The sequence below is a fragment of the Scophthalmus maximus genome, chromosome 13 (assembly GCF_022379125.1).
Source record: "Scophthalmus maximus strain ysfricsl-2021 chromosome 13, ASM2237912v1, whole genome shotgun sequence".
NCBI classification, from domain to species: domain Eukaryota; kingdom Metazoa; phylum Chordata; class Actinopteri; order Pleuronectiformes; family Scophthalmidae; genus Scophthalmus; species Scophthalmus maximus.
The window spans coordinates 24853492-24866458 of record NC_061527.1 but is presented as its reverse complement, the minus strand read 5'-3'; the positions used below and the strand labels follow the sequence as shown (position 1 = coordinate 24866458).

The following is a 12967-nucleotide window of genomic DNA, read 5'->3' as shown; positions in this document are numbered from 1 at the left end:
AAAACTGTGATAAACCAGCCAAGACACAAAGACACGGTGTAAATGTCACAGTGCCTGCAAGTCACAGGACACAGCAGAGATGCCCGTGTTTTCAGTCCATTCTCCAGTGATGTAACACGCTGGACTTATTGAGTGGACGTACGAAGCAGTGAAGCATGGGAAGCTGCAGAGAGCACTGCTTTTAATGGTGAGTCTATTCAGGAGGAGGACACCTGCCATTGACTCACCATTGATTTCTATCTCGCAGCATAGCTGCGCATTCATCATTCACGGTGGTGCTCATGGCTGTGTGTATGTCTTGAATGACTGTGTGTGCGGGTCTTGTCCTTATTGTATGCAGACCCAATATAAACTTGGTCATTTTTTAAAGGGATGAGGTCATACTTGAAGTTTGGGCAAGACCAATATTCAGTTCTGTTCTATAAGAACAAAAAAAGACTTGAAGACCACCTGTTTTTTGCAAAGCAATAAGCCTGGTGTCATACATTTCTAGGGGGGCTATGAATCTCGAGGATCATTCGAAAAATCACAAGGATTACATTTGCAAGAATAACAGCCTTCACTCTTCCACTGACCTTTGAACCTGGCTGCAAGGATTTGCTCCCATTTAATGCAAGGCTTTGATCATATGCTAACAAGACTGGATGACACCAAATGATTGAAATTATAGAGATAATGATATTTTGACAGTCTATTTCATAGAGAGCTGTGAATGAATGAACAAGGCAGTGATTTTGTCTCTCAAACCTGCCAGATGGTTTGTTACACAGAACCATGTGGGAGGGCTTTGCTGGAAACTATTTGGAATAGGGGAAGGACTTTCAAAATGTACTTTGCAAGTGATTGGATTCACCATCAGTTTATAATCACCTATCATGGTTGCTGAAGCCAGTTGGGAAAAGAGCGAAAACATTGTTTGCATGGAGAAAATCCTTCAGTGCCGTTCTTTGCTCTTCTTTCCATGAAGAAATACTCTGATATAACTACTCTAAACTCTTTAGGAGCTGCCATCATTTTCACACATAAGGCGCGCATTGCCTGTAGTTATAGGACACTGATTGGTCCAAACCACTGTGTTCAGCCACAAGCTTGGGGCCGGGAAAAAATTCTCCCATGCAAGAAATCTTTTTGTAATAAGGAGCTCCATAACACAAATTTCACTATTTCAGTTTCGCTTCCTTCTTTTTGGAGGTTGTTGGATTACTGTGGGTTTTCTGGATGTCTTTGCTTGACTAGTCAACTGACCCACCCACTTCACTTATCAGTCTCATTAGGGGCATGCACGGCTTGAAGCTGGCTTGAATTTTACGACATGGAGGTTCATCCTCCTCCAAAAAAGTTTAAATGCTTTCAAATGTCAAAAGGGCTCGGATAAAGGGTGGATTTAGTGGAGCATGGCCCCATAGAATTTAGCCTTGCCTGTCTGTTTTTCATCTGCCGTCTCCTTGTCTTCAAATCCCATCCCCTGAACTGAAACATGTTCCATGTGAATCACAGTTTCCTTGCTGTTGAGCGGGCAGATGCAGATGATGCTGACATGAACAGATGAAAGCAGAGAAAGGGGATCTGAGGGAGACGTGGCTTTTATAATGGTTAGAGACCGCGGGCGCTGGGACGCATGGAGAGATCTACCCTACAACAAGATACACACTGACACAGAAATTTATATAACATCTGTGGGGACAAAAGAAAAGGAAAGGAAAGGACAACAGCAGTTGTGTGACAGGAGAGTGGAGACTCCCAGAGACTCCCAGAACAAAAAATTACTGGGGCAGGATAGATGCTGCTGCAGGAAGATGAAGATGATTGCCATTAGGATGAAGATTATCATGATGGCAATAAAAGATGAAGAGAAAAACAACAGACAGTGAGGACGATGGTATTGACAAAGACGCCACTGAGAACTTGACGTGCCAGCGTCACACTGTTACCTGCTGGGAGAGACCTCCTGTTGGCTAGTCCCTGCAACGTGAAGCGTTTCCTAGCATTAGCAACCGAGTGGCCTGATTGGCTGGCGGAAGCATCAACTGAGTGGGAAACCGAGAAGGAGCTGGGATTAGTAGAGCAGGGAAAGATAAATAAGAGTAGGCCTTGAGCGTTGTTTGAAAATGTGCTGCTTTGATGGTGATGTGATAACTGAGTACCTTTATAGGGTAAATAAATACATATTCCTGTTTGGCATGTTCTTGGTATGTTGACATTTCAACGCTTTATTTCAATTAGCACATTATGCCAAACTGCTCAGTGGATTAATGTTGAATTTAGAACGGCCTGGTGTTAGATTTTTGCTTATTTGTCAAAATTGCTATACAACACAAATGAGTCACTATTTCTGTTGACCTTAATAATTAGCTTTATCTTAAAAATTCCCCATTAGAAGATGTTGTATGAGCTGGAAAGAAACAATCTATTTCAATAATTAAATTACACATAAACAAACAAAAAGCCTCAGATTAAATCTAAACTACACAAAATCTCACATAGTGAAATGTTAACTGCCAGCTTTATTTTTGACAGTGTGTATTGGCACCTCATCATGCATTTTTTATGTTGGTATAATGTCTTTTCAAAGTTTTCAAACAGTTTCCTTGTTTAGATCAGGAAATATGGTAAAAGCAGAGGACGTTTTTCCTTTTTCTTTAAAAATAATCTTAATGAAAGGTACTTCTTCTGGAGTGAGGCACTTTGAAATTGGCCAACTGTTGAGGAATATGAGAAAGAATAAACATACGTAAGAATAGATAATAAAAGTAGAAGTAGCAGAAAAAGTCAACAGGACAGAAGAGATATAAACTCAAATCACTCATCCGATAAAATTTGTTTATGTTCGAAAAAGCCGCTTCATTTTTCACCACCCCTCAAAGTGCTTTGCACTATATGTCACATTCACACACACTTTCATACATACACTCCTTTATTACTAACACACCCCATCCCCACACCCCAATGACAGTACAGCCACCAGTGGCAAGTTGGGTTTCAGTACATAGTCCAAAGACACTTTAACATGTTGACATAAGGAACTGGGGATCGAACCAACAACCTTCTGATTAGCCAGTGACCCTGTCTACCCTCTGTAATATACTTTCTCAGCCTTCCAGTATTCTTATCTGTACAAGATTTGTCTATTTCTGCCCCATCTATCCATCCACTGTGGCTTCACAAATTATTCTTTCTGCACACTTAATTGTGTTATAATTTAGTTTTAAAATGATAACAACCTTTGCCGTGGCACCAAACAATGGCCAGATGGAGTCCAACTGTGGCGAACTGAAACTCCAAACACTATATTTGATAAACACCGGTGTAGTGCTTCACAAAATGGAGGACTGGACCATTTGGTTCTTTGTTCCAAAGACAAAGGAACAGACTGGAACACTCTGATTCCCAGAATGCTTCACTTATCACACCTTGGGGCTGAACTCTCCTCCAAGCTCCAGCTACCATTGGTCACCGTGTGCCCCAGACCCAGGGGGGTCATCAGGCCCACAAAACCCCTCTTAAGTCCTCTTCCTGCCTCTAACTTCAAGGAGACAACATCTCCTTCTCTCTTTCCACTCTTCTCCTCTGGGAGAAACCACTGCTCTTTGAGGACCCTGACCTCCATGCTGGCCTGCCGAAGCAGACTGCTGGAACTTCCACAGGCAGCGACGCGAGAGCCTGCCAAAGGACCAACCAAGGCTGGAAAGTCTGGTTGCACACCAATGGCAGACACATGTTTTTGTCAACTCCTTTTTTTCATGGACTTGGTAACGTAGATTAGGCATACAGCATAGCATAACGCAACACGGATAAGCATAGAAATGTTTAACCTTGTACATGTACTGTATTATTTGAGTCAATGTGTTCACTTAATGTTGTTGTTATATTTATTCATAGGTCATTTTGATGTTAGCACCCTGTGACTAACCCTCTTTTAACCTGACACTCTTTGTCCTGCAACAAATGGCCTTATCAAAAAAGCACAGCATGTGGCCGAGCCGACACTGCTGATGCCGCCATTTTGTAGTTTCTTTGTTAGACCTTTGACCTTTACGGACACCTAGTCTGTGTACTCACACATACACTGTGTGTGTATGTGTCTCAGAGTTGTATATATTTCGTTTGTTAGATTAGGTATTACTTATCTTTTAAATAAATGTTATTTAATATGCAGTCTGGTGAATTTAATATTACATAAGTGTGAGTATTGCCAACCTCTGACCAGTAGAACTCAAAATCATTCAACCTCTGCTAACTACCAAGGTGGTGATTCTGGTGGTAATTATTAATTTATTAATTAAATTATCTATCAGAATTCCAAATCGATAGTTGGTATATTGTAAATGAGATTGAATCAGTTGATTGACTATCATTTCTATTCCTTTGAAGGGTGGTACACGAGGAACTTTGATATTAATTAAAGTTATTATTTAATATTAATATTTTTAATGTTAATATTTTATTATTTTAATAGGCATAAATGATCAACTATATTGCTTAGACAAATGGTACTATCACCAATGTCAATGCACAACACCAGGCACTGTTCATCACCTGGATAACACCATAGCATGCGTGGGGGTGGGTGGTGGCCAGACTGGTCTGATGAAACCTTCTCCAGAGTGCATCGACCTGAGACGACCTGAGACTGGGGCAATAATTCACCTTTAATCATGACAATCACCCACAGCCTTCAGCTAAGTCAACAGTCTCTGACTGTCCTTGAGCAGCTCTGCCAAATCGATAAATACTTGAGTGTACACTTCTGGGCAAAAATGACAGTTTTATCCATGAAAATAAAGTTTACACAACACAACAACATACAACATGTCTGAATGCTTTCTGTATGTGTGTCTGTCTTGGCTGAAGAGCCCAGTGACCTCGCCGCCTGTCAGGAAGGGTGACAGAAGGAAGGGTGAACGGAATACAAGTGAAAGAGACAGGAGGAGGACAGAGCGATGGGGAAAATAGTAGGAGGTGTGAATAGATGCGAGGAGACAGATATGTCTTTGTATAATTGGTCTCATTCCATTACATCCATTCACAGAGAACACAAACTACCAACGAGAACACGCCGTGCCTAACCAATCATGTGGCTGGAATAGAGTTACAGCCACGTCAAGTTAGGTTGACGCACAGCACAGCATAGCAGAAGCTATGGGCCTCTGCAGCATGCTCATCAGTCTGTCAGGAGTGAGAATGCGATAAATGATAAAATGAAGACAGGAAATGTTACCGAGCATTACCAAAGAAGACGTCCCGACGGACATGGCCCAAGGCTCAAAAGACGGGGACACTGTTTAAAAGAAGCAGCCGAATTAAAACTTTAGTTTAAATATTATATCTTTACATCTCACAATCTTTAAGCTTGACAGAAATAGTGATTAGACTTATATCGTGATATATATCGATATCGATCAATATGAAAAAAATCACCAAGGCCTAACTCAGACTGTTCCGGCGGGGCACTGTGGCACAAATAGACCATCCGCAGCAGAAGGTCACACTTCATAGCGGGAGACAAGGAGGAAAACTCGTCGTTTTGGATGTACAAAATCTGCTCGGCTGGTAAATTTGGACCCTGGTACAGGGCCCAGTGAGGATCAGTGGATGTGTGAAAATGTGTCAAAGGTTTCTCTGTCGGCTCTTACTTTCTCTGTGATTACTCATTTTAAATGTCTAATAGCACAGACTCGGATGTATGTTGACCCTTTTTTATCAGATAATGCTGCTGATAATAAAAATCATGATTTTATCAACACAGAAAAGTAGCAGCTCAGATAAAAATTATGATTTTATCACCACAGCACAGTGACAGCTCAGATCATTAACATCACACTGCAACAAGCTGCGAATTAGCAGCTTATCAGCCACTGCTGCTGCATTGAATGAGCCTCTTACCTAAATGTTATGACACAAATTCAGCTTGTGTGATAGATATGATAGTGTTGGCTCCATTAGGTCATATATGCTGAAAGATTGTAACTAGTAAAAATAAGTATAAAAGGATCTGAGCTGTAGAGATCTGCCCTGAAACAGGACTGTGTGATTAAAACTCTTTGACTAGGCCTGCAGCAGTTTAAGTTAACTTCAGCTACAGGGACCTCTAGTGGTGTTTGATGATTTTTACAAGAGGCAGCAACCACTGGTGTAGTTCAAACAACAACCTCTGAGGACACAGCAACAGGGTTTAAAAGATATGAGATTCTGACAGTTGCTTCTATTTTCTTTTTCTTTAGTTTTTAATAACTAAAAAGGTTTTTCGCATTTATAGTTTATTTTATATTTGATGAGAGTTCTCACCTCTCTTCTGTCTCATATTGGGACTGGGGTTGGTCCTCCTGAGGCCTGACTCTGGACTTGATGAATCAGACTGTCTCAGCGCCAGCTTCCGCATATTCCTATTGGAGTAGAGGGATGGGTAAAATAAAGCAGCATGTAGCAACTAAATTTTCCACTGTCTGACAGCAAGTGCAGGGTTTCAGATCATGAGCAAACTCTGCATTTTGGTGGGTGATTTCAATTTCTAGCTCTATCTTCAGCTTTTTTTTGTGTGCTGAGGGGAGATGTCATGTCTCTTTGTAGTTTTGTGAAATTAAGATGGATGCTCACCTAATGGGGGCTCCGTAGATGTTGAGCTGGCTGGCCTCTGTGAACACAACAGAAACAATACAATACTGTTCCTTCAGTGCCTTCCTCAATGATGCACATTACTGTTACAGAAATTATTCATACGATGTGCCACCTCACTGATTAAGGTCTGGTGAAGTCTTTTTATGCCTTTTACTCCTTTTTTTAAATTTAAAAGTGTTCACACCCTTAGAATTGTATATTTTATACACAAGTATATAAGTCTTGCAATAAACTAAATATACATCCACAGACTGTTTAACATCATACCCATGAAAATATGAATACTGTATCATAACCAAAATCTACAGTCACAGTTACTCAGGCAAACACAAACCAGCTCCTCTAACAGAACAGACAAATGACCTTGGACATACAACACCAACACAAGTCTGAGACCACTTTCACTTGAATCTTCATATTAACAAACCAACGCAATGAATGCATTTCCATCTTCATAAAACATTTGCAAAGCTTTTTTTTCTTCCTCAATAAAATCTCCTTATTAGCTAGTAATACATCTTCCCTGCCTTTGTTGAAATTGTTGCTCATCTTGGAAGAATATTGCCACCTGTAGGTCAGTGGAACAGTTTGAAACCACTTGCTGAATCTGCATGCCCATGTGTGCCCTCACGTGTGTGCACAAGACGGACAAAACTGGTAAGGGCTCATTAGCTTGCACAAAATAAAAGCTCCATAACACAACTAAACACAACTAGAGGTTTCCTTTGAGATTCACAAGCTTCTGTGTCCTTTCAATGGTGATAGCTTCTATCTTCATTAGATAGAAGCTATTAAAGTAGCTACAACAGGTCAAAATATAAAGACTACAAAAAAGAACGAATACTTCAGGACAGGCTTCACAAGGGGAGCAAACCTGCCCTATTACTGATCAGCTGTGAATAGTAGGACATGGTTTTCTGGCTATGTTTTCAGTGTCTGACCTCCGGAGCTGTGTGTTAAAGGAATACAAGTTATTTTCAACTGCTTAAAATCTCCAAAATTGCTGTGTGTCGACCCTGTAAGCTGCTTTTATTGGCCTGATTGAAATCACTTAGTGGCTCTATAAAGGAAGAACAAAACACCAGAGCAGTGAAGCCACCGAGGATACAACTCCAGAGACCAACCTATATCTAAACCAGGGGCTTAATAAATAAAACATTAACAAATCTGGCCTGCCACAGGATTTTGCTGTGCGACAGGAAATCTCTGGAGAAGATTCTAGTAACATAACTGCAGAAAGTGAGGCACAGCCTTGCCCAAGTGCATATTGTATGTCAAATACGTGAAATACCAAGTTGTGTGAATGATCTGGCCTGACAACTCATGTGCTGAGCAACCAATGAAGCTGCAGCTGAAATGCAGTGTCAGCATAGAGCCATTCAATATGCTTTAAATATTGTAATCAGCAGAAGGGATATATGGTTTCATCATGGGGCTATCAATGTTTTATTTATAAAGGCTGGTCACACTGAGGTGTGTGCAGTGATGTGTTACCCACATTCACTACAGCGTTCTTGGGAGTGAATAGTGCACACATTGTTGTCTGTGCTGGTTGATATTAGGCCTTAGAAACATATAGTATTAGAATTTCAAGCAAAACTTCAAATTGTGAGAAACAAATAAAGCTATGCTTTTATCGAAACATACATGAGGGAGCCCTGGAGACAGAGTCATAATCTGTGATTCATTACGAAGAGAGAAATTTCTGCAAACTTGTGTTTATTAGATGACATGTCAGGTGGATTGTTTACTGACTTAAGTTATTGAACATTTTTAACTTAAACTTAAAAAAAGTAACTAAAAATTATAAAAATGTCTCCTGTCGCCTTGTGTGTGTGTTGTGTGTGTTTGTGTGTGAGAATATGTGTTCAGATTTTGAGATGTCTCCCTATGAGATATTTTTTTCTAATTTCATGTTCATACCTTCGTTCCCCTCTGTGCCGCCTCTAAGCCTCCAACTCCACCTTGGAAATGTTTCTCTCCATCAGTCTCTTTGTCTCTATTCCATCATTTCATTGCTATCCTCTCTTCCCATTAGGTTCATACTCTTCCTACTTTTTTCCCAGTCCAATTTTATAAACACACACACACTCACTAACATATGCACACAAATATGCACACGCGCACACATACAAGTTGTGTGTCATCAGTTTGGTCTGGTGTGTGTCGCACAGAAGGTCAGTCACAGTCGAGAGGCTGAGAGAGGTTGAAACACAGGTAGATGGGAGGGTTACAGAAGCCAGTGGATACAGAGAGACCCAGAGAGAGGTGTGTGTTGCTATGTGCTTGTACAGTATGTTTCTCACGTTTGTGTATTTGTGCTTTATATTTACACTTGGGCTGTAAACTAATCAATTATTTTCACCATTGATTAGTTGGTTTAAAAAAACTCCACCCAACAGTATAAAACACAAAGATATCTTATTCTTGATTAAGATATCTTTATTGAGTTTAAATCTTGCTCCTCACCTACAAAGTCCTTAATAATCACGCTCCATCTTATCTTACAGAGCTCATAGTTCCATCTTATCCCAATAGATCACTTCACTCTGCGAACACAGGACTACTTGTGGTTCCCAGAGTCTGTAAGAGTAAAATGGGAGGCAGAGCCTTCAGCCACCAGGCTCCTATCCTTTGGAACCACCTCCCAGTCTGTGTTTGGGATGCAGAGAACCTTTGTTTGTCACAGTCAGTCTGACTGTGACAAACACATTGATCATCTGTCACAGTCAGACTGACCATCAACATTAAGGCATCCAACAGGTTTTTACCTTCCTCTGCAACACACAGGACTCATAATAAACTTGATAGATACAGCTTTCGCTGTGTACCATTCCCAGCAGCACTCAGACCTCATCTTAACAATGGCCCTGGTCTGTATGAGTGTGCTGTGTGCCTGTGTCACACACCCCCCCCCCCCCCATGACTGAACAGCCACACACACACAAACACACACAATAAATAAAGGAAGTCAAATCATAGACATTTTTTCTTCAGTACTATATGATAGAAATGCTGATTAGACCATCATTATGTTTGCTTCTATGTCTGCAGTTAACAGACAGGGAAAAAGGACCAGACTCCTGTGCAGGAGAAAGACAAACCTCCAAACAACAGCAAAGGATGACTATGACATGTTCGGGCTCCTGATAACAGAAAGAAATTAAGTTGTTGCAGCAGAAAATGTTAGTTCAAGAAATAATACGATTTTATATACAGTGAACAAAATTATAAACGCAACACTTTTGTTTTTGCCCCCATTTTTCATGAGCTGAACTCAAAGATCTAAGACTTTTTCTACGTACACAAAAGGCTTATTTCTCTCAAATATTGTTCACAAATCTGTGTAAATCTGTGTTAGTGAGCACTTGTCCTTTGCTGAGATAATCCATCCACCTCACAGGTGTGGCATATCAAGATGCTGATAAACCAGCATGATTATTGCACAGGTGTTCCTTAGGCTGGCCACAATAAAAGGCCACTCTAAAATGTGCAGTTTTACTGTATTGGTGGGGTCCGGGGGGGCTGAAAACCAGTCAGTATCCATTTGACTCACGGAGTGCAACACATCTCCTTCGCATAGAGTTGATCAGGCTGTTGATTGTGGCCTGTGGAATGTTGGTCCACTCCTCTTCAATGGCTGTGTGAAGTTGCTGGATATTGGCAGGACCTGGAACATGCTGTCGTATACGCCGATCCAGAGCATCCAGACCAAACATGCTCAATGGGTGACATGTCCAGTGAGTATGCTGGCCATGCAAGAACTAGGATGTTTTCAGCTTCCAGGAATTGTGTACAGATCCTTGCAACATGGGGCCGTGCATTATCATGCTGCAACATGAGGTGATGGTCGTGGATGAATGGCACAACAATGGGCCTCAGGAACTCATCACAGTATCTCTGTGCATTCAAAATGCCATCAATAAAATGCACCTGTGTTCGTTGTCCATAACATATGCCTGCCCATACCATAACCCCACCGCCACCATGGGCCACTCGATCCACAACGTTGACATCAGCAAACCGCTCACCCACACGACGCCATACATACTGTCTGCCATCTGCCCTGTACAGTGAAAACTGGGATTCATCCGTGAAGGGAACACCTCTCCAAAGTGCAAGACGCCATCAAATGTGAGCATTTGCCCACTCAAGTTGGTTACGACGACGAACTGCACTCAGGTCGAGACCCCGATGAGGATGACGAGCATGCAGATGAGCTTCCCTGAGACGGTTTCTGACATTTTTTGCAGAAATTCTTTGGTTATGCAATTGCCAATGTTGCAGCAGCTGTCCGAGTGGCTGGGTTCAAACGATCTTGGAGGTGAAGATGCTGGATATGGAGGTCCTGGGCTGGTGTGGTTACACGTGGTCTGCGGTTGTGAGGCCGATTGGATGTACTGCCAAATTCTATGAAAAACCTTTTGAGACGGCTTATGGTAGAGACATTCCTGCAGTCAGCATGCCAATTGCACGCTCCCTGAAAACTTGCGACATCTGTGGCATTGTGCTGTGATAAAACTGCACATTTTAGAGTGGCCTTTTATTGTGGCCACCCTAAGGCACACCAGTGCAATAATCATGCTGGCTTATCAGCATATGCCACAACTGTGAGGTGGATGGATTATCTCGGCAAAGGAGAAGTGCTCACCAACACAGATTTAGACAGATTTGTGAACAATATTTGAGAGGAATAAGCCTTTTGTGTACATAGAAAAAGTCTTGGATCTTTGAGTTCAGCTTGTGAAAAATCGGGGCAAAAACAAAAGTGTTGCGTTTATAATTTTGTTCAGTGTATATATATATATATATATATATATATATATATATATATATATATATACTGTATATGTATTAATGCTGTGTGTGTGTGTGTGTGTGTGTGTGTGTGTGTGTGCGCGTGCGTGCGTGCGTGCGTGCGTGCGTGTGTGTGTGTATACCTCGGCATGCCTCTAGCTGGCCTGTAAGAACTTTACGAATCTCTGACACCCACATACTTTTCACATCCATGGAAGGAGCCTGGGGAAGAATATGCATCACACACACAGACACACACACACACACACACACACACACACACACACACACACACACACACACACACACCATGTAAAACAAAAGGCAACCTGGCACTGTTTTTTTGAGTGAGGAAATGTTTAAAGCTGTGCAGTGCAACACTGTCCCCAAGAGGAACATGGGAAAGCACTGGATGCATTCTAGTGATCATCTCTGAAAAAATAAAATATCTAAAAACCGCTTAAAGTCCCCCTAAACTGTTTCTGTCCTCTAAAATGTCTGACATTGACTATAGGGACTTCTATCTTGTATCAAATGTTGTCACTATAGATGTTTTTTTGCATTCCTCTCCTGGTGTAGGAGATTTCCGTGCACTTCTCTGAAATATGAAATTCAAACGAATCCTGGCATCTTAGATTTGGTACCTCACAAATACAGAAAACCAATCACTGTTGGATATGCAAATGTAGGCAAAGAAACCGGAAAGGTGTGTCAGCAGACAGTAAGCGATAGCATTAAAAGTTTGTGACAGTTTTATGGCTGTATCTCGCCGTTGTTGTCTTGTTGCACACATTCTTCCACCGGTCAACCTAGCGCGAGCATCTGTGGTGAGCGGGGTGATACGGCCTGTGTCATTTGCATATCATGAATATTGAAAGTGTCAGAATTCCTCAATGAGGGAGAGAGAGTGAATGGTTTCCAGGCCAATTTCAGAGTTTAAAAAAAAACAAAACTTGTTTCGGGGTAAACAATGTTAAACAAAATATTAGGCATAGCAGATTACCTATATATATACTTTAAAGTTTATAAAAGACAAATCTCATTGACAAGGCCATGTGACATTATCAGCAAAATGTACTAAAGGTATCAATCTTAAAAGGAAAAGAGTCCCCTGTAAAGGAAATTATTGTATATGACAGATCATAGGGGTTTTGACATGATTATTCAGGTCAAAAATAGCAATAGCAACAAAAATAGCTTTTCATCATTCATTTTTTTGGGGTGAAATACCTCTTTATGCCTCAAACAGTAACTGTAAATTAAACTGACAAGTCTAAAGATGAAATATTTTGTGGTGGTTTGCTGGTTAAATCTGTAAAGTAACTAGTTGAACATAAAGTAGTGGCTTGCTCATACCTGGATGATGTAAACCTCCTCTCTGGCATTGTACCACACCTCAAACTTCTTGTTGTCTCCTCTGACGTTCTCTGTGATGCCCACAGCACTCATCTAAACAGGGAGTAGGACAGAGGCACTGTGAGATACATCAGCAATTACAGTGAGTTTAAGCGATGAATACAAGCCAACTTGAGGCAGGTAAACTGACATGCAGATA

At 41.1% G+C, this 12967-nt stretch overlaps 1 protein-coding gene across 14 annotated transcripts in view; it reads right to left on the bottom strand.

Annotated features, from left to right (window-relative positions):
- The window catches only part of mcf2l2 (MCF.2 cell line derived transforming sequence-like 2), a 156983-nt gene that overhangs the window by 27156 nt on the left and 116860 nt on the right, over positions 1 to 12967 (bottom strand). For 9 of the 14 annotated variants that reach the window (XM_047336872.1, XM_035647906.2, XM_035647897.2 and 6 more), the window contains 5 exons: positions 12769 to 12861; positions 11556 to 11634; positions 6595 to 6631; positions 6286 to 6383; positions 1932 to 2027 (listed from right to left, as the gene is read on the bottom strand). In XM_047336872.1, coding sequence (XP_047192828.1) covers positions 1932 to 2027; positions 6286 to 6383; positions 6595 to 6631; positions 11556 to 11634; positions 12769 to 12861 — 403 coding nt within the window. The remainder of the gene's footprint in view (positions 1 to 1931; positions 2028 to 6285; positions 6384 to 6594; positions 6632 to 11555; positions 11635 to 12768; positions 12862 to 12967) is intronic. The other 5 variants (XM_035647900.2, XM_035647908.2, XM_035647911.2 and 2 more) reach the window with 2 other exon arrangements.